Here is a 26,936-nt window from a genome sequence, read left to right on the forward strand (position 1 = left end):
AGAGGGTAAAGAAGGAAGGATTACTCATTCTTTCTCTAAAGACAAGAATCAGGGACATGAAATGAATAATCAGGTAGAAGTTTCAAAGAAAAAAAAATCTACATAATTAATCTCTAGAGACTCATTGCTGCAGGTTGTTGGGAAGACCAAAAGCTAAAACGGATTCAAAAATCCATTAGAGAGCTCCATAGCATTGAAGTCCACTGGAGTTTATTAAATATAAAGATATATATTCCACTTCCACTTCAGTGCGTCTTACCTTGCAGGTTACCAGAAGCAGGTACAGTCTGCCTAAGTATTAATGAGTACCTTTCTATGACAGATACAGTATGTCAGATAAGCATATCTCTGATATTCCCCAGTCCAAACAGACTTTTTTTTTTTTTTTGTATATTAGTGAAAAGAGAAATTATAGGGTTCTAGATGTTATGAGGACAGAAAACAAAGACAGCATTTATGTAATGCTCAATCTCCCAGGAGTGGGACCATTAGAGAATTTGATTCTCTGCGCAGGCTATTTGTAAGAATAGTGAAATGCACATGCTAAGTTCTTACAGCACCTAATGCACACGTTTAATTCTTCTTCCCAAATAAACCTGCAATCTTTTTAAGAGTTGATGGTAATTTGCTTTTGCATTTGCTCTCGCTAGGTGTTAGGGCAACAACTGGTAATCCAAAAATAAAACAAAGCAAAAAAATCCTGAGTCTTTCCACTATTTTTAAGCATTTTGCTCTTTATCTGCATGAATGCGTTCTATTTGATATTCATCTTTGAATTTTACTTGAAGTAGTATCAAAATTGGCCACTTGAGGGCAATACTGCAATCTAATTTTCAGCATTCTGCTCTAAGCCAGACCTCCATGTCATATTAAAAGACATATTTTCTGGATAGTTGAGGGTCCAGTTTTATTTGCATATATATTAAGTATGAAAAATATTTTTCTTTACTCAATTTTTCAAATGCTAATACATTAGAAAGAGAATTTCAGTGAAAGTTATAGTGACTTATACCACAGAAAGCTTAAGCAACAGCAAACAGCTTTAATATATTACGTTTACTTCACTGCACAACTTGAAAATCACTTAAAATCATAGTTTCAACTAGGGGTATCTAGGTCTATGCACATACACCAGTCAATGAATTCAAATCCAGGAAGCACCTGACTTATATTTTAGTTGAGCAAATGGACAGTGAGCCAGAGAGGGGGCAGTTCAAAGCAGCCCCCAACACCTTCCCAGGTGACACAGGATGAGGCACCACTAGAGTCTACAAAAATGCATCCTTAGTTATGAACTGGGACTGGGTTGGGAAAGGCTAGTGGCTGAGCAAAGGAGATAATTTATAGTATGTCAAACCTGGAGATAAGTAATCATATATGAGTGTCTTACAAACCAGCTTCTATAAAACAGAAAATTATTCATGGGTCACCTTTTTGTTCAATACACATTCATAGGCAATTAATATGAAGGCAATTATTGCACACATTAACAATGACCCTTCCTTTAATTGATACCATGTGCAAAATTAAAATCTTCTATTTTATTAATAATTTTTCAAAGCACAGATGGTCTAAATAAAGGGTTTCCAATTTTCCTCAAGGAAATAAAGCTATTATGCAAGCCTCATAGCAAAACATTTGTGTGGCAGAAAGCCATTCCCTCCCCTGCATTTCCTGCATCTTTCCAACCAGGGCCCAAATCTAGAGCTGCACTCTTGTCACTCCTTAATGACACACAAAATCCTAATGCCAATTAAATATTTAGCTTCTTTTGCTTTCTGAACCAAGTTACTAAAATCTGCATAATCTCTCCCCCACCCCCCCCAAAAAAATTAAAAAAAAAAGGCAGCTGGTGTGTACAATGCACTTGAGCTCCTCCTGAACTGTTATTTGGCCAATGCTTATTCAAGAATTCATTGTGAAGTCTTGTCACTCCAATTGGGATAAGCAAATTTGAACAGTAAGAGTCATTTATAATAGTTTTCTAACAAAGAAGCAGTGGAGAACGTAGTATTTAACTCTTCAAATTTATTATTTTCTTTACACAGTTTCTCTAAATCATTTGGTATCATTTGGTATCCAGTCTTGAAAAATGCCTCCTTCACATATACCCCATTCTGGTTACTTCCAGCAAAGGTAAAGGGTTATTGTGCATAGAAGATCAAATATCCTGAATTTGCATTAGTAAAGTTGCAACTAAGTCAGCCACAGCTGTAGATCTATTTCTTACCCATAATGGTTTAATTACACTGGTACAAGAAAATTTGCAGACAGATCTCCAAATCAAATCTCCAAATTATTGTGCAACATTACTAAAGGCAACACATCTATGATGGCAACACAGAAAATTAAAAAAAAAAAAAAAAAAAACAAACAACCAACAAACATTATACACTAGGAATTTTTTCCAGACAAAAGTCTCTTCCATAGGCATGATCAGGTCCCAGTGACACAAGTGGGTATTCTGTCAACCACTGGAAGAACAGATCTTAGACACCCTTTCCGTCTTTATTAACTATTGACAGGTTGGAGCTTCACTACGTAACAATTTCCCTTCCTACACACTGGAGCTGGCAGAAACCAAATACTCATTCATATGCATTCAGGACCACATTCCCTGGCTAGAACGAATATGCATAGCTCCACTGGATAGTTTGGGAGAGGAGATCACTATGCTAGCATTGTACATCTCACTGGCATCAAGTGATGGCTCCATAAAGTTTACTAGAAACTTGATACAATCTCATCTCACAGGATATCCATGTTTGAATTCAAACCTCCCAGGTATTCTTTCCTGACCGCTGCCATCTTTTCTGATGACTCCTGTCTGATGCCTCTGCACCAAGCACAGAAGACTTTTTATGATTTTCCCAGTAGTGCTGCCTGGCCACTACGTAAATTCTCACTGTTTTGCTTCTCTTGGAGACTTCCTGACTCCTCCCAGGCTCTTTATAGGGCATGTTGCTTAAGCTGAGAGACAGTCTTATACACCCTGTTTTCCATCATTCTGTTGATTTACATTTAACTTTCTTCATCATTACAAATGTGCTTTGTGTGATGCCTACTTTTTGTGTATTTCTTGCCATTTTGACAAGTCTGCCTAAAGCTGTAGAAGATGTAACACCACAGCAGCAGTAACCAGATTGGAACTACTGTTGACATGCTGTTGCTTCTATCTATCACTTTTATTGCTTCTTCAGCTGCCAAAGTGCTCTGTAAATGATGGGTGGCACCCGTTTCAGCAGACTTCCCTCAGCTGGAGCCATTTTACAGAGCCCTATCACAATCACTAATGACTATTAGCCTTTAAAGTACTGCCTACTTCAGATATGATAGTGATGCTTCTCAACACTGTAGCATTTTAATACAGAAAATTATACTGAATTTCAAGGTTTGAAAGTGGGTGACCTTTGGTAGTCTTCCTAAATCGACACAGACAAATTGCAAAATAATTTATCTCCATGTGCTTCCACAGCTTCTGAAGAGTGAAATGAAGGTAAGTAGGTTTATTTCACCTAATTTTGGCCATCTAGAATTTGGCATGCTCTGTAAGGCAGTCACAGCAGAACAGGAGGGAAGCAAACATTTCTAGCAGAAAAAAACATATCATTCCAAAAATAGTGTCTAAATTGAGTGGGATGTTTTATACTTCAGAGATGCCTGTTTCTCCAATAGCTAGAATTAGATAATGAGATTAAAGTAGGCATTTAACTTTCAGAGAACTAAAATTGTAAAACATACCAAATGGTTAGCATCATCAAGAGTCCTGGCAGTGATACCACAACATTCACACTGATTCAAATATGAGACTTGCTCCTACCCCAAGAGAGTTACATGGGCAAAGTGCATCCATCCTCTGATGGCTGCTGCACGAGTTGAGCTATGACACTTCACAAAATCACTGCTACTTTGAGAACTTGTTCCTTGAAACAGAAAAGAGCAGCCACAGAACTGCAGTTCCTTCACAAAGAGCTGCCATGTTGCAAGGACAGTTCCTTGGTGAAAGAACAAAGGAATGGAAAGATACCTTTGGAAATCCATAGGACTGCTGAGCAAACTAGACATAGAGACCTGGAGTGGTGTCTCCAGGCACTTGGACATGTCCAGACTTAATCAAAGTAAGGCACGCGTGAAACATCCTTCTTCATAAAACCTAGAGACCATGGGGAGCCGCCCTCTACACAGTATTCTTCCTTCCCCTTATTTGGAAATGCCCTGACCCTCATCCGTTCTGTTTTACTGTACCTAAAAAAGAAATCTAAACATTTTAAATATTTACTTTCCTTTTTTACAACACTGTCAATATGCAGGCAAAAGATGTTACTGAATCAGAGCACCCCTGCAGCTGTGCTTTAGAGAAAATTCCAACCTTGCAACTGCTGCCCAATGCCACCAATAAAAATTGGCTTTGAAGCAAGCAAATCCCAGGTCCCTTCACAGTTCCCACTGCACAGGCAAGCTCTCCCCTTCATCATGAACCAAACCCCACTTTTTCTGAGAAATGAAAGCTGTACCTGAGGAGAACATTCACCATCAGCTCAGGACTGCGAATAAAGAAAGGGGGAAAGAGAATATGCATATTACCTGTTTTTCTGTCTCTACTTTACCTAAAAGTGTGCAGAAACTAAGAAATAAAACATTTTACCTTTACAGAAAAGTGCTTCTTCTTGGGTGGATGCCAGACTGTGGCGGTTGAATGAATGAATGCCCGCAAAGGTGTTAAGGATGTGACTAGCACATATGCTTTTATGATGACAGAAATGTCTTGAGCTTTAAAGATGTCCTTGTGGTCTGGTGAGGCTGAGACCTGATTCCTGGGAAGTAATAACAACGCAGAGAATTAATGAAGAGCTTTTGCATCTCTTTTAGAAGCAAAATGAGCTATAGGATAAAAAAAGCATGGGAGAAAATAATTTCCTTTTAACCCAAGGTTAGGTAACATAGTAGATGAAACCAAGCAGGATGGAATCAAGCTTTTTATCCAGTCTTTTTTTTTTTTTTTTGCTTTCAGTGTTTTTTATCTTTATTTCCATGCATACTAATTAACTGTGTTAGGAGGGAGTTATGGTTGAGTGTACTTATGGGCAAATGCATGGGCATGCAGGCAGGGGTGTTGTGGCCATGTTGTAATTGTTTGTTGCAAAAGCTGTCAGTACTAACCCAGGACATTCAGAGTGAAGGTAAAAACATTAAAGAAATCCAAGCAGCTTAAATAACGGAAGTGCATAGTAAAGCTACCCAAATCTAACACTGATTTCTAGTGAAGTCACAAAAAAGTATGGAAAGACTACACTATCATAAGCACTTTCTTCTGTGTAATACAAGACCACAAATATGTAGTAATGCATGCTTATACTAAGGAAAGACATGAACTATGATTCCAAATATTATGAGAAACTGTAACACCTAGGAATAGCCCATAATAAATCAGCTAATCATAAAAGTGCAAGTTAATTTAGTTCAGGAAGTGACGTGGCTCTCTAGATAGTAGGCCACAACTCCCATAGTCTGCACAAAAAGAATCAGCATAGAAACAGGGAAGAAACAAACAAAACTGGGGAAAAAATCAGTTCTCTAAAAGCTCATTACATGGGGAAACTTGAACGACACTTGGGAATATTCACAAAAGTGGTTATTAATCTGTCTGTTAAAATCTCTGAATATCAATCTACCTCACAGCAAATGCAATGAGAGGATGAGTATACAAATTATATGTGTCTAAGACTGTGATTAGTGGTAAAAGAGGGACCTCACACTCTTCTCCCATTTCTGTGTAATATTTGGCAAGACATGGCCTCACCAGGCCTCAGTTTTGCTATCACTTAAAGAGAATCTAAGAGTATCTATGCTAAACAGTTTTTTTTCTTCCCCTTGCAGAATTGTAGGGCCCCTGACCACAGAATTTTGCGTGATACTGAAATATAGGAAACAGCATTTGGACAGCTAGTTCTCAAGTATTTCTTAGTTCTTTACTTAATGGAAATCTCTTTGCAAAGGACTATATATGTGTGTCTGTAGTACGGGTAAGGCAGGAATGAGGACAGGAAACATCTCAGACACTGTGAGACCTAAACATTCAAGGGTGTCTCTGGATCTGTATTTATCTGTCTAGGAGTCTAAATGCCCTCAACATAAGGACTTAGTTGTTCACACATGAAGCATGTACAAGTTTTGCTATTACAGGAAAAAAAAAAAAAAGCATCATGCAAGTATATAGAAAAAGATACAATACATCTAAGTGCTCCATCTGCTGCAGTTTCCATTCTCGCTACATTCTGCATCCTTGACTCCCAACTAAATGCATTATGAAACACACAGTTTCTGGGGTAAGGTATGATTAGCTTACAGCTGTGCACTATTAGCCTGGCTCCACAAGTGCTGTAGATGGGCAGCGTGTGTCTTGCCGTTGCTTGCAATGCTGGCCCTTGACAGCCCATGCCAACTGAAGCACTCTGGGGTGGCAACTGGGAGCTGCAGGTCTGAAAAAGCACCAAGAGAAGGAGAAAGAGAGTTAGCAGACCACTGAAAACAGCGCTCATCTCCTGATGTTAAGGAAAAAATGTGTAAAACAGAAGCAGTACAGAGGAGCTGGAAGAATCAACCAAAAATATAAAATAGAAAATGCTTAGACTATATCCTATTCAGAACTGCTAGCAGAGAGATTTATACCCACTGAGTACCCCCTTCCAGCTACAAGCTCTGGCCCACTTTATATGTGAGTGCATGAGCGCTGCATAAAAAAACAAACATACCTTTCCTCCTTCCTCTACATAGAAATCCTTTATTTCTAAATATAGAATACCAAAACTTGCGTTTCTCACACAGCCCTAATTAAAATTAATGTGGATAAGAAATGTGTTTGACAAAGGACCAAGGGACTTTGCCACTGTAATCACCCAGTTCAGTAAATAACAACATATCCCTGTTTCTAGATTGACAGTTTAAGGCTACATTTTGTAGTTACTGAAATATATGGGAGGTTTAGCTGTGCAACTAAATGCAGTGGGAGCAGGACTGATGTACCAGAGCCCTCGAGATTACTGAGGCATGTGAATATTAATAGTAATCAAAATATTGTGATGTGATAGCAGTCAATGGGTGGTATGTATTTACTGTTCCTACTGTGCTTATAAAAAGGCATAGAGCTCTTATGTCATTATTTCATGCAGGGTGGTTTTCATTAACACTAACACACCTCACTTTTAGACATTTCAAATTCCTAAGTAATAGTCAGGGAAAAGTCAAGCTGTTCACATTATTCCCAAACCTCATCACTTATATTTTTTAATGACATACTGCATTGTGCTAATGTTACGAAGTTGTTTGTATAGCTTTTCTTTTAATGCATGTGCTCTCCACTTCAGTACACGAAATGAAAAACAAAATTGAAGCTCTATTTCTGGTGATGAGCTGTGAGCAGCCATTCAAGGAAAAGAACTATTCTTTTTCATACTGTTCCTGTTAAAATGACATTGTGATTGTCTATGTTTATCAGCTGTTCATCAGATCAACTCAGTTCAGCCTTTCAAGCTCAACTGGGATCTAAAATTAATCTTGTCCTTTGCCTTACACACACCATTTAGCAGGAGCAAAGGCTTTACTAATCAAAACCAGGCAGTTATTAATACAGCACCGCATGTTCAGATTATACTCTCACTGGCATCTTTGTGTTGTGTTATGCATTATAACTGATGTGGACTTTGTAAGTGCCTACCTGTTTGCTGATAGTACAGAGACAAGACAGACTACTGTCTGTCTACTTGCCTGTGCAGTGATAACAGGAATAAGCCAGTAAACTCGCATTAAGTCATTTATTTAGCAGACTTGTTTCTGTATATGCACAGGGAGCAGACCTGCTAGATCAAGTGCTATTTTTTCCATATCCACTCTGTAATAACCACTGGCATTTCACTATGGCAATTTCCACCTATGGGTAACATACAGAGACAATGGCATTCCACCATGGCAATTTTTGATTGTCCCACTGAACCTACCCCTATGCATCATTTTAGTTACCTTACTGAAGTGTCTATACTAGCAAAGCAGTATTCTTGGGGTTTGTCTTTAGGCAGTGGAGACAGAGAAAGAGACCAGTACTCAGAGAACTAGGAGAAATACTGGTTCTAAACAGCTCTCTGAAAGGATCTGTTTTTTTATTGACTATGCAAGAAAACTAAACTAACTAAACTAAGTACAAATAATTCTCAGAGTATAAAGTTTGATCATACAGTTTTGGTGTTCAGCCAAAACCAAAATTACAAAAACTCATACAGGCCCTCCACAATGCATGGCTGACTTCACAGATCTTTTTCTGATGTATCCTTACATTGGTAAAAAGGAAAGGCACAGCTTCTCGAGGAGCCAAGCCCTGTTCCCCTCTATCCATGATACCATAGCACATCCATCAGGAACAGCTCAGCACAGTCAGACTCTGGAACTGAAACCTCATGGCCTAGGTCTTCAATCAGCACGACAATGGTCTGTCGACCAAAAGCAGTATCAAACTTATACAAAACCCAGTGAAGTGTACAGCAATCCAAGCTACCCCCTGGTCAATGCTGCCTTGGGAGGCAGAAAAGAGGCAGATTGTCCTACTGTGACAGCTACAGCATGCAGCTGAAAGGAGGCAGAACTGCGGTTCCAGAACAAGCTTGTATATAACATAAACACGTTAAGCCATAGGTATGTAAAACAATTAACAGAACCATGGAAGGGGCAAGAACAACAGCTCTTAAATCACCCCCCAAAAAAAAAAATGTAAAAGATGCACATTTTTCAGCAATTGCTTTAGTTAAAATGACCATGATGTTGAGAAAGCACAATTTTTTGAAGTGTAATTTTCTTATTTAAAAGAAAGCCAATATTTCACTGAAAATAAGAACAAGGCAGCAGAAAAAGGTTGTTTAACAGAAAGTAGAGAGCATCTTTTCCTTTTTAAAATACGGTTTTAATTGTGTTGCTAGGGTAACAAGTAACTGATATGATATTAACTCACAAAGCAGAGTTTGAAAATAATGAGATGACATCTGTACTTTACCCCTTTTAAATGTACCCCTTATAAATCAGGAATTTAGCTGTTTAGGGGAAATACAAAAGAATACTTTGACATTATTCACTAACCAGTGAACCATTTACTGTAGCAGAATATAACAAAAATGGGTAGAGACAGATAAAAAAAGAGAAGTGTCCTATAATTCTCAAACCACTGGAGAGAAGCTCCTTAGTGATGCCATAAGTCATTGTAAAATGCCTTGAGATAAGAAAAAAAAAATGGAAACCTACCATCTCTCAAAAAAGAGAAGGTTAAACAAATTCAGGGCACCGGTTATTAGATTTGAGATCTAAAAAAGGGGCAATGTTCCTAAATTATTCCCCACATAGACCACTGTTTGTATGGTTCCTTACACAACCCTATTGGGTTTCTGTTAGCACCCACCTGGGAGGGAGCCTATTACAAAGTGGCTGGAAGAAGGAGAAAGGGAAATGAGACTGTCACAAGGCACTTGCTCCTTTGAGATGACACGCAGTTTGCACACCACCAGGCAGAGCTAATGAGAGAGTGACAGTCCCTTACTTTGGTAAATCTACTCCTCGTAATCAATGAATACAATTATCATAATAATAAAGAGATGTCAGTAGCATTGAACACTCGGCTGCATCGGTACTCATGGCAATTCTCCACCTACTGTTGCACTCAGAAACAGTAACAGTGTTTGTCAGAGCTGTAAATTTGTTAACCAACATCATCATCAATGAAAATTAGCTTGCAGTGCCTTTACTGTTTGTTGTAATTGACATGTTTTTCCACCTTGAAATCACTCTGCAAGCTGTTGTTAATTAACCAGTCCTTTCAAAGTATGTAAATAACAGCAACATTTTAAATAACAATAACATTTGATAGTAGAAGAAGTGAGAGAGGCTCAGCAGTTGATGTGTCAGTCAGCTCGGGAAACCAAGTTAGAAATAAAACAAGTCCCAACACTGTAGTCCCCCATCCAGATTACATTCCCTTTTTCAAAAATCCTAATCTTAGTATGCATAATTTTTGTAGCACAGACCTTTAAGATCAAAAGGTGAAAAAATGTATACTAGAAAAGAACATTTTTCTTTTTAAAGTGGCTATGCAGTATTTAAAAGGCTATGCAATCTATTGATCCAGTATAAAGCAAAGGACCTAACGCCTGATACCTACTTTCACTTTGAAAAAAAAAGTCCTCATTGAAATTCTGGTTTGAAGAAGTCTTCTCATGCTGATGTCTCTGAAATGGTGCTATTGAAAACACCAACAAACAGCACCGCTTTCCAAGTCTCGACCTTAGAAATCCCTTCTCTGTCTGCCTGTGGTGTTCTCTGCAGTGCCATTTCGATGGGTAAGGAAGCCACTGCACATTCTCAGCTGAATTCACGCATTAGCCCACTAACCACAGCAGTGGATAAAACGCAGATCCGTGTTGCAGGAACAGCTCGGCAGCATATGGGAACGAGAGGTATAAGATCCACCAAAGCAAGTCAACACCTCTAGATCAAAAAAATTAAGTGCCCTTTTGTCACATGAATTGGTGGCAGATTTCGTTCTGTCATCTGCGATCTCTCGAAGTACCAGAGTCAAACAGATCAGATGACAGCAGCAGCAGCTCCGCTGGTAACTAATGAGGCCTTTCAAATGTTTTACACAGCTATGATTTCTTGCTCCCTCTCCCCTCATCTCCGGCTCCCAAGTTATTTTCTTGTCTTTGGCTCAGATTTCTGAAGTGTAACATGAGATTCAGCCCACATGCAATAAAGAATAGCTGATTTAAGAGTTACAACATGGGGCTGAGCAAAAGGTTTACCAACAGCTAGAGGTACTTTTGGGCAAAGTGAGACTTCCTGGCATGTAGCCAGGTCATTGTTTACATGGCTGCAGCCACGTGGACTGACGGTAAATGGAGGGCTTAGGTCAGCTTAAACATATGGTGATCTGCAAGTGTAAGGAAATCAACAGAAGATCCCACAGGCTGAACTAAGTGAGTACCCACTGCTTTAAATGAGTAACACTTAACTGAAAGAAAAGGAAACAGAGGACAAATACAAACGTGCCCTCTCCTTTATCCTCTCCTTTTTACTATCCTTTGATGTTGTAAGGGGAGTTATGATATGGTTTCTTTTTTTTTTTTTAAACTATGCTTGAGATCAAAGAGGCTATATTGTACGCTCTTAAAACATGGAGCAAAAAGCAGTTAAGACCATTGTGTCTGTGATGAAAAGGTTGTTTTGTTTCTAAAATGCCTACCAACAGTCTGTTCTATTAGAAAAATTTCAAAAAATTTCAACATGATTGAGTGACCTTGAAAGCTCCTCATTGAGTAAGGAAGCACAAGGCTATAGATTGAATGAAACACAACTAAGATGCTGTGCTTTGTTCTGAGTCCATCATATTGTTCATTCCTTTCATATAGGACGTTGTAAGCTCAGCACATTTATACTTGCAGTCTTCATACAGTTGCTTTTCTTTAGGCAGGACAAACATCACTTCAGAACATGAAAGGTCACTAATACTGGAGGTATATGGCAGGCTTTTCATCTCAAATCTTCTGAACATCTTCCTAGATTTTCATAGTGGCAGACTGTCTCTAGCAGGATCTCAAATTCTCTCACACAGGAAAAAAAGACAAAATGATAGTCATCTCACATCACTTCTCAGCAGTTTCTGATGCAGCACAATATGCAGAAAGGAGTGATAACAGGTCATTTCTGCCTGCCTTTCAGGCTTGCTCTCTGACCTGTCTTCTCAGTGAGTTAGAAGAACTATGTATTGCTTCCTGTGCTGGGATCATCCATCTGTCTGACTGGTGTGGACTTCTGGAGAACAAAGAGCTTATTTCTGAAACAGACTGCACAAATTGCATTGCTCCAAACTGGTCCTCTTCTGATATTTACAGCTGGGCAACTTTCCAGGCTTTGTAGGCTTGAAAGGTGTGTTAAACAGCTGCAAAGATTGCTTCATATCAGGAGATGCTTAAACAGCTTTCATAGTCTTAGGCAGACTCCTGAGCACATAGAGGATCAGTGAATTTTGATCAAAGCCTATTATCCAGTTCTTTTTGCTCAGTCATGTATAGCAACCTGCCCTAATCTATATAACCATGAAAGTGGTGACCATTAAAAGGGCATTTTTTCATTTTTCATTACTGATTTCAGAGAATGGATGATTTTAGCTTAACTACTGTCCTTACATGACTTGAGGTCATTGCAGGCTTGTCACAGAAAGCAGATCTATTCTGTTTAATTGCCTTCTGTTATCCATTTGACCTATCTGATGAAAAGACTCTGAAACAAAGATTAATACTTTCCTACAGCTTACACACTGCTCCTTGAGGTTGCTAAAGAAAGAGAACCTTTAATGCTCAGAGTTTTATAAGCCGTGCACTTAGAACAAGGTGCCTCCGAAACTCAAAGCAGGTGCTGAGTATTTGCAGGAGGCTGGGGGTAGTCCTGACCCCACTGAAGTCCTGGCAAAATTTCTGTTGTTTTCACAGGAAGATGATTTCTTGCTTAAACACTCTTTTGATGAATTTAACGTGTTATAAGCTTCATTTGTGATGTGCATATTTCTGCAGGTTTGATATCCCACTCACTGACTATTGATTTGTTGATCAGGACTATTGATCCTGTCCTTAAAAGGTTTTCATATTCAGAAAAATGCAGGGATCCCTCCTTCTGTAACACAGCTAACTTCAGAGTAACCCACACCAAATATTTAGAATGGAGAAACTTCAAATTATTAGTAACTTCTGGAAATTTGTACAATGGTTATCTAAATATATTTAGTATAGAGAAAAAAAAAGTTTTTAAGAAACCAGATCTAGATGGAAAGGAATTTAAACTGTGGGTTGGAATGCACTGAAATCCGTGATAAAAAACAACTGTGAAGTTTGAGAGTTATAAAGATAACCAAATGATAGCACATCATTTTTAAATGTCTGTGTTGTTTGTGTTGTTTATTTTCCCCAATAAAAGCATCAGCAAACACAGCTTTGGTTTAGATTAATCATTTACCATGTGTGTCACTTCTCTATTTTGGCAGATGCATTGAAAAGAGTATTAAATACAATGTTTGCTTCTTCATTCCTAAAGTATCCTCGCAGTTAGAAGATAAGGATTTTTCAATATCTTCCAAAAGGGCTTCTTCTCTGTGCACCCTTCATACCAGAACTTAAGTTTACAGATAAGCTGTAAAACTCTGGAAAAGTATCTCAGTGAAAATGTTGCTTGCCTGTTGTGTGATTAGAGCCACAGTTATGATTTTGTGCTGGTAATACAGTAGCAGATAGAATAGTATGTGAGTGAAAGCTAAGTGATTATATTCATTTAGCTGCAGTTCTTCCTTTCAGTCTCTTCACATTTGCTGTTATTACTGAAGTCCTAGCTGAGATCTGACCTTTTAGTAAAACACAGAAATCCTGCTGCAAGTAGTTTATAATCAAACTAACTCAGAAGAGACAGATGCTGATTTTGTTGGCTGTCATTGAGGCTTTAAGCAACTTCAGTAGCAAAATGGTAGCAGGCACAAAACTGATCACAGCTTATGTGTAGGCATTTTTAAGGGCCAGCTGGCAAAAGAAATGGATCCCCCTATAAAGAAGCATGTTCCTGTCACAGAGGTGCTGAATTATTAACACAGAAAATAACTTTAATCTATAATTTTGCTCTTACAACGTTGCCCCGCAGGGTTTCCTGGATCCAAAGACAAACATCCAAGGGGGTGACAGTCAGCTGCAGCGACTGTAAGCAGAGCTCTGAAGGCTCACTGCAGCTGGCCAGCACTCGCTGCCAGCTACTGACGGGAGTCCTGGGACACTGGCAGAGGAGGAGGAATGCTGCTCTCGCCCTCAGTCTCATTTACTTATGTCAAACAGCAATACCATCCAGGTCAAAGAAAGTGAAAAACAAAAGCAAGTAACCCTGCCACTCTGTTGACTGCCGGCTAACGAGGAGGCCAACATTAAAGGCGTGATGGGCTCTGTGGCTGTACTCTCCCCTTGCTTCCTCCCCTCACCTCATCACCTTATCTGCTGACCCAGAGTAAGCTGGGGACAGGCAGGACAGATTGGCCAGGCAAGAGGGGAGGAAAGCTGAAGGAGGTTAGCTCCTCAGTGAACACCAGACAGTAAACATATAACATAGTGAGAGCCCAGTCACATAGCTGGTCTATCTTGGTTCTCCCTCCCACCCAATTTTATCAGGGTCATTTCTATCCCCAAACCTCCTGTGTGATTAACACTGTTGGCTAGCCCCACAGGTGATCAAGGGAGGATCCAAGGCTCGTGGACACTCATAAAATCTCTGCACTAGTGACACTAATAAAAAGAAACCCAGAATGGAGGCATACGCCAAAAGTATTACTTCAAAAAGAATTGGTGATCTGGATGGGTAGAGAAAATAGCTGTGCGTGGCACAGGTTGGGCCCTGGAAGAGGTGAAGCAAGACAAATGCTTATGTGGAAAGACAGTCTAGTCTGGATCACTTAGGGAATGAGAAAACCATGGAGGCTGTTTCAATACTCTAGGTGTTGCCACTACTTTCCTAGGAAAAACCTAGCAAAGACAGAATTTGTAGTGCATACATCAGGATGTTTTTTTCTGTGCCCTAAACTGAGGCTGGGCCATTGGGTTTCTGTTCACATTGTGGACCTCAGTCCTTCCCATCTGTCAGGTCAGAGCAGTGCCAGGAGTCAGTCAAACCCCGTCCTGACCCCACGTGCAGTGGAGTTGGAGCACCTGAAATCCCTTTGCCAGTCATTCTCCAGCCTCAGAGAGATTCCAGGTTTTGGCTGTTCATGGGAAGATTTTAGTCATGCAATCCTGCAATTTATGCAATTCATGCAATTCTTCAGTCGTTCTCATGCTGAATTTTAGTATTCTTTACCATTCTTATGCCTCATCAAAACAATCACTGCCATGTGTCCATCTTCCAGCAACCTCTATCATCTCTTTCCTTCTCTTATTCAATCCTATTTATCCATACATATCACATAATTGTCTTTTTTTTTTCTCCTCTAAACTAATCTTATTCCAGTTTGACTTCCCTGTGTCCATAATATTGTCTTCACATATGTTTAGAACCAATCTGAATTTTCAGACTGATGAAAAAATTTTCCATTAAAGAAATGAAGGAAAAAAACAGGCACTGACCTGATTATTTTCTACAATTCATTTTCTTTACAGCAGCTAAGTTGATATAACAGAGATATGTGAGGGGTCACTTTCTCTTAAATATAAAACCTAGCAGTTTAATAGTTGTACAGCAAAAAAACCACAATGGTCTAGGAATATCAACAGATAGAATAACATCTTAAAAAAATAACCTTTACCCTTACTGCTTATCAATATCAACAGTCATACCCACAGTAAATCCAGTAATCCCTTCTTCTCAGCCTTGCTCCTGATATTCTTTTCTATGACTTAGTGTGTCTTTAATTAGATCACATAATTCTTAGAGCAGCAACTTTGCGTTTTCACTTTTACAGGAAATTGCTCAGCTCCTTGGGGGTCTGACTAAATGACAAACACAGTAATAACAAACCAACTGATCCTCTTCAACAGGAATTGCAGAGAAGCCCTGTTGACTCAAACACACAAGAGTGAAAATTAGTCACTGATTTGAAAGGAAACAAACTCTCATGTGGAGGAAATACTGATGAAAGCTGTTCTTTCCTCAAATAATTTCAAAATTGAGGATGAAACAAATCCTAATATTTGGCGACTTTGCTGTTGGGAAGAAAAGTATTTCAGAGGATGCAATTGAAAGAAAGAAGTGGAAAGGGCTAACTATATCACATGAATGGAAGGGGAAGGACGGTAACTGGCTCTACACAGACTTGCTTTAACTTATGCCTTTTGTCCCCTTAACTATTACACTGAAATCAAATTATTTAGCTTTCTGATTCTAATTTTACCTTCTGTAGGTGAATTTCACTCATACTAAAACAGATGTCACACATGCAGTAATACTGAAGAGGATCCATCCCTGAATTCAGACACTTGCACTTTGAGGTCCGGTCTATAAAAAGATGACTCCCTCTGCGCCAGTCTCAGTTCCCATTCCTGTCCATGGATGTCAGCGTAGACTATCCAGTCAGCACAGAGCTATTCAGCTAACCCTAAATTAATGCTGTAACTAAATACTCTTTTGGACAGTGCTGACTCTAAACTGTACTTCTGTTAATTTGGGGAGCTTAGATACCAAGTGTTGGATTCAGTTGCCAACACATAGACATCCATTGCCATCTATTGATGAGTAGATGCCTGAACCTCCAGCTGCTGGTCCAGAAAGACTTCAGAAAGGTTCTGTGCCAAACCTGCCTGTCCTGCTGGGTGGCCCGGATTCCCCATGGTGTCTCAAGAGGCATGAGACTCCTGCAGTGAAACAGTTGCCCTAGCCACTGGGGCACATGCTGATGTGGAGACACCTAGATTTAAGAGAGAGATTTCTTTCTACTTTAAAACACTGCAGCTGATTTTGATTCAAAATCATTTTTACTGTTGACTGAGAGGTGAGAAGTAAGCCTTTTTCTATCTGACAGTACTTCAGCAGATGGCTAGAATAACCCTCTGTTACTAGGTGGGAAAGACTGTCAGACCCCTGCTGCCAAGCTCACAAAACTACTTTAATTTCAATAAGACTTCAGAGTCAGTTAGGTTTCTCTTTGCCAGGAAATCACTAATAATATAAGTATGGAATAAGATGCTTACAAATTGCCCTTCCCTAAAGGGGAGAGAACACCGAACAGTTTAACAGACCACATACACATAGTGGCTTGTACCACAGTCTATGGACAGCATATTTTGTGTGAAAATGTGCATATTTTAAGGGGAAAGCTCAGTGTGCGGTGAGTGCCTCTTCTGTTTGTGGTTTTGTGGTAGGAAAAATAATTAAACTACTGCAATTGCCTTCCTCCAAGTAGTAAACATTGCTTTTTTTTAAAGGAAGTCTGATACAACTTGAGTCCTTTGAAATTTTTAGAAATCTGCTCAAGTTTGTCCAGAAATGGTACTATATCATAATACTTCTTGTAATAATTCTCATTCACATATATAATTCTCGTTCATGTTCCAGTGCAAGGGACCCAAGGCAGTAGGCATCACTGAAGACACTTAAAATTCAGCCAAAACCAAATGTATCACTAACCTGGTGTAATATGACTTCACTATAAAGAACTCTCATAGGGCCTGGATAGATGTTCATTATACTGCATGTTCCTTATGATCAGTTTTGACAACTGACTGCACCAGGAAATTAGGAAGTGTCCAAGTGACACTCAACATACAGCTCTTTAAGGAGAACTCTTCATGTAAGTTTTAAATATTGATCAATATTTAAATGAAACAGTAAAAAAAAAAAAAAAGGAAAAAAATATGGTATTGATTAGGAACCAGCTACCTTAACTTTAGCTGAGCATCCAGAAGTCAGACATTTAATCTAGGCTACTTATCTAGGCTCCATTTACCATTAGTGGTTAGAGGTAATTGGTGATACATACCTCCGGGGTGTAATTCAACCAACCTACTTCAAATATATAGTTTAGGACAAAATGAAAGTCTTTGAAGGTGCCCCTCTGACTTTAGAGGAAGACTAGAATACTGGTGCGGAAGATACCTAACTTCTAAATGGTTAAATGAGACATGATGAATCCTTCCTTTATGTCTTAAATCTAACATATATATTTATAAAAGGAGAAGAAGGCAAGGCAAGACAATCAAACTGAGCAATCTTATATATATATACATCTGCCAAACAAAGCTAAATACTAATGGAATAAATGTGTGGTTGGTTGTTGCTGGATTAAAAAAAAAAAAAAAAAAAAAAAAAAAGCAAAGTTTATATAATGAAGGTAGATCATAAATCCAAAATAACATCAATGCTGGATGTTTAGTGATGCAACTGAGACCAGAATGTGTCCCTCTGTAGTTTTGTCCAGTTTCTATTTGAAGCTGAATTTCACCCATAGTAAATTAGAATTCTCTGGTAACTGGCCCGTAACCATTAAACTTTTCTGGCTGATGATTCTGTTTGATAGTCTCTCTGCCCATGGCAGGGGGGTTGGAATTAGATGATCTTTATGGTCCCTTCCAACCCAAACCATTCTATGATACTATAATCTTAATACACAAAGGGTTTTTATCAGTAAACTGTATCTGGACTGGAACCAAACTCTAACACCAACTCCTTCTCTGTACCACAGCATTTTTGTAAAGCTGAACAAACATATTACATTGAACCCAGGGCTTTGAAGTGTAAACACTAATACACTATATTAACACAAAATAGTCCTAAAATAAGACTCTTATAGCCAAATTATATTCTGCAGTATGCAGTGTTTTTTTCACTTCACTTTTTTTTTTGTGTTTCATTTCACACAAAACAATGTAATGTTTTTAACTGAAAAGATACTGCAAAACTGCTATTTGTATTTAAGTGGTGTCTGAAATGGATTATCATTCCTGTCTCATTTTTACTTTTTTTCTTCTTACTTTTTTTACCTTTTTTTTTTCCCTATGTATTTATGACTAAAACCGCAAAGGAATTATAAGCCTGACAGTTTCATTTCAGAGACTTACTGTGGTGACTACTAAAAGACCTTCACCCCTTATGCATATATGAGGAAATTAAGTTACCTGAAAAGGCTTTTGTTATCTGGCACAATCCCTCTTTTCTGCAAAGGAAATGCTGAATTTCTGGAAGTAGGTTTACCTGTACATTTAAAAAAAAAAAAAAAAAAAAAAAAAAGCTTTAATGATTTCATTCAGACAATAGCTACTTTTTTTTTTTTTCCCCTTTTATTTTCCTGGATTCTTCAATGGTTTCATGTTTAATTTATCAGGGACTCTTCAGGCACAAAAATCCTCTCAGTTTTACAACTTTGTCATCCCTGTAACATAGAATAATGAATGTAAAGTATGGACTATTCCTCCATGGCCATCACACAACAAAATTTCAGATTTATGTCTCTCCTCCTGGCTGCTGAGTTTTTATCCCTTCTCTGCCCTCCTTTTTAGTTTCTGCAGCTTCTCTGTCCTCTGCTGGTTATCAATCTCTGTCTCTCACTGCACAGAAATAGCCTCCTGAATTTCTGTGCTTGGGAACAGTGGTAAGCTAACATAACTAAGCCATATCCAGGCTCTGCAACAAAGAACCGTGTTGCACTGTGGTATGGACATGCTGGCTGCAAAGAATGTTAGGCCAATATTTAAAGTTATCCAGAGATATGGGCCATCTGGTTTAGGTCCCTGCTGTGCTGCAGACTTCCTGATGGAACCTGGACAATTCCTTTGATCACCTCATGTCTCAGTTATCCATGTGTGAAACTTCTGGACATTGCAGAGTGCTGTAAAGATTATTATATAAGGCTCAGATACAGCAGTATGCATAGAATGAGCAAAATGCAGTTTGCAGAAGCCTGAGAGATTTTATGATCTGAGACCTGAAATCAAAGCATCTGTGTTTCTAGCAAACTGAAGTTGCTATAATATTTTCATCTGGATATACCAAGATAGCACACTCTGTCCCAGGGAACCCCAATGTACATACTCCTAGCTCAGACTTAGTGGACATGACAGTGGCTTTTTGGATACTTATGAACTCAATACCTGCACTAAATGCTTTTTTAAAGTAGCTCCATTTCTCCCAGTCTCTCAGGTCAGAGTCTTGCTGTTATTATCTATGCTGTTTTACTTGAATCCTAAGACAAAATGTGTCTATAGTTTGGTTTCACTTTTTTTTTTTTTTCAAAGATCTCAGTTTAAATCACTTATATATTTTCACTAACAGGCCAGATATTTGTTTAGACATTTGCATATCTGAGTAACCTAAATCAGACCCACGATATGGTCAAGTGAGAAAAAAAAAAAAAAAAAAAAGCAATCCTGAAAATACACGGAATTATTGGCACCATTGTTCCTTTCGACTGTGAGTAAACTGATTGCTGTGCCAGAGCAAAGAACTCTTGTGAAGGCCCTGGAGGGTGACACCAGTCCAGCTTAAACATTATCAATTGTAGGTGTACTGTCACTGTTTGAAGAGGTGCCTGAATTATATTTACAAGTAGCAATTATGTTAGATAAAACTCAGGAGTGATACAAGCTGTGAAGCCTAAATTTGTCCAGCTTTATCTTCTGCCTGTGTTATTATTCTAAAATATTGTATGCATTTGCTAATTGTTTCTCCTCATTTCTAAATTTTCTTTTTCAAATGGAGTACTTATTTAAATTTCCTTTAACTTCTGTAGAGGCTTTTGATGCCTGTCATTCTGTTTAGGGTGGTCAAGAATGAAGTTCAAGATAAAGAAGAGAAAAAGCAAAACTTAACAAACAGTTGTAGCAATTTTCATTCAATTTACATTGAAATGCTGACATCCAAAATGACATACTATGTCCAAATGAGAAACTGCTTTTGATCTCTGGATGATATATAAAGAATGAATTGTTCGTATGTGACAAGCATTTTTCAGTAGGTAGGAACTTGAAAAAAATGTTTTATAGCTGTTCAACCAAGCTCATGCAGTGTAAAATGAGTAGTAGATACATTTCTTGTTGTTCGCGGTTGCTGAAAATTTGGGCTAGCCCTGTGCCCTTATTCCCACAAAGGATAACACAATAATTTCATACCTTTTGGAATAACTCTAGATGATGCAAGTCATCTCTTTGAATGCAGCTAGTACCATCATTTTTTCTGGAAGATAAGCAGATCAGAAGATCCCAAGGGCTTATGCCACCTATCAGGAATGAAAAGAAGCATACTGAGAAAGAAAATATCATGCAATTTGAGCAAAAGATACTTCGAGCAGAATCCTGAGGAACAGCAAATTGTTGGGGTGCTGAGTACATGAACAGTTACAGGTGGCAAAGGGGAAAATGACATTTTCACTACGAGGCTTTGTATATATCACAGAATCACAGAATCACAGAATCGTCTAGGTTGGAAGAGACCTCCAAGATCATCTAGTCCAACCTCTGTCCTAACACTAACAAGACCTCCACTAAACCATATCACTAAGGACTACATCTAAATGTCTTTTGAAGACCTCCAGGGATGGCGACTCAACCACTTCCCTGGGCAGTCCATTCCAATGCCTAACAACCCTTTCGGTAAAGAAGTTCTTCCTAATATCCAACCTAAACCTCCCCTGGCGCAACTTTAGCCCATTCCCCCTCGTCCTGTCACCAGGCACGTGGGAGAATAGACCAACCCCCACCTCTCTACAGCCTCCTTTAAGGTACCTATAGAGAGCGATGAGGTCTCCCCTGAGCCTCCTCTTCTCCAGGCTAAACAACCACAGCTCCTTCAGCCGCTCCTCGTAAGACTTGTTCTCCAGACCCCACACCCGCCTTGTTGCCCTTCTCTGGACTCTCTTGAGCACGTCCATGTCCTTCTTGTAGCGAGGGGCCCAAAACTGAACACAGTACTCGAGGTGCGGCCTCACCAGAGCCGAGTACAGGGGGACAATCACCTCCCTAGACCTGCTGGCCACGCTGCTTCTTATACAAGCCAGGATGCTGTTGGCCTTCTTGGCCACCTGAGCACACTGCTGGCTCATATTCAGCTGCCTATCAACCAATACTCCCAGGTCCCTCTCGGCCAGGCAGCTTTCCAACCACTCATCTCCCAGCCTGTAGCACTGCTTGGGGTTGTTGTGCCCCAGGTGCAGGACCCGGCACTTGGCCTTGTTGAACTTCATACAGTTGACCTCAGCCCATCGCTCCAGCCTATCCAGATCCTCCTGCAGAGCCTTCCTTCCCTCGAGCAGATCAACACGCACCTAACTTGGTGTCGTCTGCAAACTTACTGAGGGTGCACTCGATCCCCTCATCCAGGTCATCGATAAAGATATTAAAGAGGACCGGCCCCAGCACTGAGCCCTGGGGGACTCCACTAGTGACCGGCCTCCAACTGGATTTGACTCCATTCACCACAACTCTTTGGGCCCGGCCATCCAGCCAGTTTTTAACCCAGCGAAGCGTACGCCAGTCCAAGCCACGAGCAGCCAGTTTCTTGAGGAGAATGTTGTGGGAAATGGTGTCAAAAGCCTTACTGAAGTCAAGGTAGATCACATCCACAGCCTTCCCCTCATCCACCAGGCACATCACTTGGTCATAGAAGGAGATCAGGTTCGTCAAGCAGGACCTACCTTTCATAAACCCATGCTGACTGGGCCTGATCGCCTGGTTGCCCTTCAAGTGCCGCGTGACGACATTCAAGATAATCTGCTCCATGAGCTTCCCTGGCACTGAGGTCAAACTAACTGGCCTATAGTTCCCCGGGTCTATCCTCCGGCCTATCCTCCGGCCCTTCTTGTAGATGGGCGTAGATGGTATATTTAGGGATTTCACAGTTGGCACCTCCAGTTATATCTGAGACAATTACTGACAGCTACCAATGTCCAGTCCCCTGGTGTCTGATCTGAGATGAAAGAAATCACCCGTTTAATTTCAGAAATTAAAATACTAAATACTAAAATGCTAAATACTAAAATACTAATACTGCTGCTTTAATCTGTTCTTTTTTTCTGAACTCCCCAGTACTGCACAATATGCAATACGATCTTCTGTGTTCTTTCATTATTGGGAAGCAAATTTTACAGGAATTAAGATTGGTCATGCTATTGCAAACTGCAGGAACTGCTAGTCTGAATTCTGGTGTAGCAGCTTCCTAAATATTAGATAATAGATTACCAACATGTAGAAATGGTGCACATGAGGAAATCAAGTTGCACTGAGCAAATAGTTAGATTCTGCGTCACTGATTCTTCTTTTTTTGGGATGAAGCTGACCTGTGAGACCACAGGGTTCTATTTTCAGGAAACAAGCAACACTGGAGCCAGAGACAACTGCCTGAAGGAAAGGCAAAACTCATCAATTTTACCAGTTAAAACACCGTTACAGGCTAGACACAAATAGGTCTTGGAGTCTGCCCATACTGCAGTGTGTGATGTGGTGTAGAAAAGCCAATGTAGCTTGAAACTAGCTTGGTCAGCTCCCTGAAGTGTTTTTGTTTGTTTGTTTATTTGTTTTGTACATAGCCTTTGTAATCTGAACTAGTTAGAGATGGTGGTATTTCTGAAAACATTAACGGAATCACTATATCTCTTGAGGACACCAGAAATTAAGTAAATTGTAAACCATTTCAGTGACAGGATGACCAAAGCATCCTGTAAAGCATCTACGGCAGGGTACAATATTTGGTCAAAGATCTTTACAGGGCAGCTATTTCGGTAATTAGTTGATTGGTTCTTTTTCCTAAGATTACATGTATTTTATTTAATTTCTAAGATATCCACCTGTAATACCTTCCTAATTGTATAAGATTACCTCTTAATTTGGTCCCACTGACAGCTCACAGAGATATTTATTTTGGCTGATTTCCCTCTCTAAAATGTATTTTTTCCTATCCTAGTCATAGTGACAAACACAAAACTGGATGAAGATTTTACTTATGGAGAGTTAACACTCAATTTACATTAAGTACAGTAATGAACTGGTGGTGCAGAATGGGCCCAGGTTTATGGAATTAGCCATCACATTTTAATGTTTATAAGCCATACTACAAAGCTGAAGAGATGAATTTTATGTACATTGCATCTATTACTGTAAAGAAATCTTCAATTTCACATTAGAAGAACTAGTATTATGGTACAAAAATAATTAAGGTATGTGAAATTTACACATGGCAGATTCACTACATAATCCTTTGTGAAAGAAGCATTCAAAAAACTGCAGGTTGATAAAGACAGCATAGATGGCAAATAAAGCATTGAAAAAACATACAAGCTAATACTTCATTCAGTGCAAAAGACTGACAGTGTAAACAACCTACTCGATGGTCTTAACAAGGTATGTAATTACCAGGTAAGCAAAACATTATGCCTTTGACTAGTAAACAACTTTGAATAAATCATTATAATTACATACAAAGCACAATGTCTTGCAGTGTGCAAATTGAAAGGGTGCTGGAGGGAACTCTATTTCTCAGAAGTAGTTCACTTCCTTCCTGTGTTTATTGCTATGCATCCTGGCCAGGAATGAATTTGATCCCTGACTCCAAAGGATTCGCTGCACTGTGTATCATTTGCCCTTAGGACACAGCAGAGTGATCGATATGAATGCACCAAAGAAAACAAAAGAAAAGGGCCCTCTGACCTAGCTCATTTCTGAATCAGTGCCCGGGATGTAGAACAGATAGCTGCTAGGAACAATTTTTCAGGATGGGTTGAATGCCTGCCACTATTTGTGTTTTCTATTTAAAGTAATTAGACATCTAGCCAGTTACTTCAGTACAGAACAATCAGAACTGAAACATTCCTATTTTTAGAAAGCAGGAGACTTCCTATTAGAAAAACAATGTGCACCTAGTGCTGTCTCCCACATTCAGGCTAACAGAACACTCAGACTCCTATTTAATTGTATCAATACATTTCTAATGAATTGCACCTGAAAAAAAAAAAAAGTTCTTGGAAAACAAAAATAAAAGGCATGTGTTATAAGCCTCATTTAGTTCTAGAACTGACCCTTCCATGAAAGGAGCTCAGACTTTGCCTGTCTCATTTCTCACACAGCTTAACTTTTATTAGAAAATGAACACCTGTAGTCAGGAGACCGTGAGTCTGTCTTCCTTCTACAAATTTGACAATTATAATCCTATATCTAAGCAAAAAATTGCTAGCATTCTTAATATTTCAGTAACACCAAATGGGCCAGGCAAAGGATCCCAAGGTGTCATGCACTGTAGTTTATCACAGAAGATCCTTTTCATAGAAATTACAACTAAAAGAAAGCAAGATACATTGTGTGAGCTAGAACAGTCTGCAATAAAAGAGAAAAGAAGCACAGAGGTGACAGTAATAACACAAGACATCTACATGGAAAACCTCATGCTTCAATATGTCTTAGAGAAGAAGAAACATTAATTCATTTTAAATTATTCCATCTTCAATGTACACAGTGGTTTGATAATTTCCCACAGACTTCATATCACAAGTGGGCTTTGAGAGGACATTTGAAGTAGAGCATTAAAATGGCTGCTTCATTTCTGAACAATTTAACTGCTAACAATTTGCATGAAGGTTTTTCCACATAAGAGGTTTTGCCTACAGTTACTGAAATCTCTTTTGCCTTACTCAGTAAACCAGTGGAGCTCAGCATGCAGTAGCAGTAGATCGGTTAAGGAGTGTGATATCCCACCTCATGGTGATGATCTTTACTGCCTTGTATTACTTTGCATTTGCAGTGGACAAGCAGAAGAATGGTAACTTCTTAAGACAAGAAGTTACAATAGTCTGTTCATCCCTTCTCTGAGCATCTTTTTGAACCAAAATTTTTGTGTTCAGCCTGTTAATAAAGGCCTTGCCTACAAAAGGAGTGTTCGTTCACAGAATTACATCTCATTATAAAGGTAAAATGATGCTAATGTGGATTTGGCTTATGCTGGCAGCATAATGTGAAGCTTGGGCACCACAATATAAGAAGGACATAAAGCTATTAGAGATCATCCAAAGGAGGACAGCAGAGATGGTGAAGGGCATAGAGGGCAGGATGTATGAGGAGCAGCTGAGGTCCCTGGGTTTGTTCAGCCCAGAGCAGAGCAGGCTGAGGGGAGGCCTCATGGCGGCCTGCAGCTCCCTCACGAGGGGAGCGGAGGGGCAGGCGCTGAGCTCTGCTCTCTGGGGACAGCGACAGGACCCGAGGGAACGGCATGGAGCTGGGACAGGGGAGGGTCAGGCTGGGTGTTAGGGAAAGGTTCTGCACCCAGAGGGTGGTCGGGCACTGGGACAGGCTCCCCAGGGCAGTGGTCACAGCACCAGAGCTCAAGAAGCACTTGGGCAGTGCTCTCAGAGAGATGGTCTGATTTTGGGGTGTTCTTGTGTGGAGCCAGGAGTTGGACTCTGTGATCCTTGGGGGTCCCCTCCAGCTCAGGATATTCTATGATTCTGTGATTCTATTCATCCATCTTTTTCCATCTCTTTTACCCTCCTGTCCTCTAAATTACACAAATGATACTAATAAGACTTTAATTTTGCCAATATACCTCTCTAAATGAGAATCCTCTCCCAAGCAGGGTTAATATCACAAAGAAATCACATCCTCTGAGGAATTCAGCTGACACATGAAAAGATCTGGCTCTTCTACAGAGCCAGATCTAAACACCTGCACAGAACTGATGTAAAAGCTGCAGCATCAGTTTACATATTTACATTTGTGTAACTTTAGATGGAGGCTGTGCCTAGAAATTGTCCAACTAAACTCAGCAACAAACCCAGCAAGACCATAACATCCTGAATTTTCAGTAGAAGTGACAGCATTCTTAGAGCAACTTACTGGTTAAAATGGAAACTTAAAAGATTGAGTAGGCAAATGTAGCAGTCTTTGTAGCTCTGTCTTGCAGTTCCAGCTTAAAAAGTGTTTGTGTACCTGAGATGCACATCTCATGTATACCTGAGAACTGTATACCTGCGTTGATAATCCAAGAACAATTAGCACAGTAGTCTGTAAGACACCAACCCACTGTGACCACCTTTACTTACTTACTCATCTTAATTAGACAAAGTACATGCTATACAATTCAAAGAGCAATAAGTTTGAATTGAAAATCAACACAATGTATAAATTAAATTTTTAATCAAGATACCATTGTTTAAATTGGCTTTTACTCTGACATATTACTTGGAATAATTAAAATGGTTAATTCAAAAAAAACTTGAAAGATAACAATCTAAGGAGAAAAACAAACATGTTTTTACCAGCAGTGGGAATGCAGAGACCAATAAAAACAGTTAGCTTTTCTAAAAAAATATTCCGCAGAGAGTTTTTGTCTTCTGATGTCATAAATCTCAGTGAACAGAAATAAAATGAGGATTTAGTGGGGTTTTAAACTTAAAGCATACATATTTTACAGATCAACTTCAA

At 39.3% G+C, this 26,936-nt stretch overlaps 1 protein-coding gene across 1 annotated transcript in view; it reads right to left on the bottom strand.

The window, feature by feature from the left end:
• Positions 1–26,936, bottom strand: part of CPED1 (cadherin like and PC-esterase domain containing 1) — a 147,515-nt gene that overhangs the window by 91,327 nt on the left and 29,252 nt on the right. The window contains exons 3-6 of the mRNA XM_035559378.1: positions 20,646–20,752; positions 18,657–18,732; positions 6,347–6,479; positions 4,646–4,814 (exon numbers count right to left, since the gene is read on the bottom strand). Coding sequence (XP_035415271.1) covers positions 4,646–4,814; positions 6,347–6,479; positions 18,657–18,732; positions 20,646–20,752 — 485 coding nt within the window. The remainder of the gene's footprint in view (positions 1–4,645; positions 4,815–6,346; positions 6,480–18,656; positions 18,733–20,645; positions 20,753–26,936) is intronic.

The sequence above is a fragment of the Cygnus atratus genome, chromosome 1 (assembly GCF_013377495.2).
Source record: "Cygnus atratus isolate AKBS03 ecotype Queensland, Australia chromosome 1, CAtr_DNAZoo_HiC_assembly, whole genome shotgun sequence".
Taxonomy (NCBI): Eukaryota; Metazoa; Chordata; class Aves; order Anseriformes; family Anatidae; genus Cygnus; species Cygnus atratus.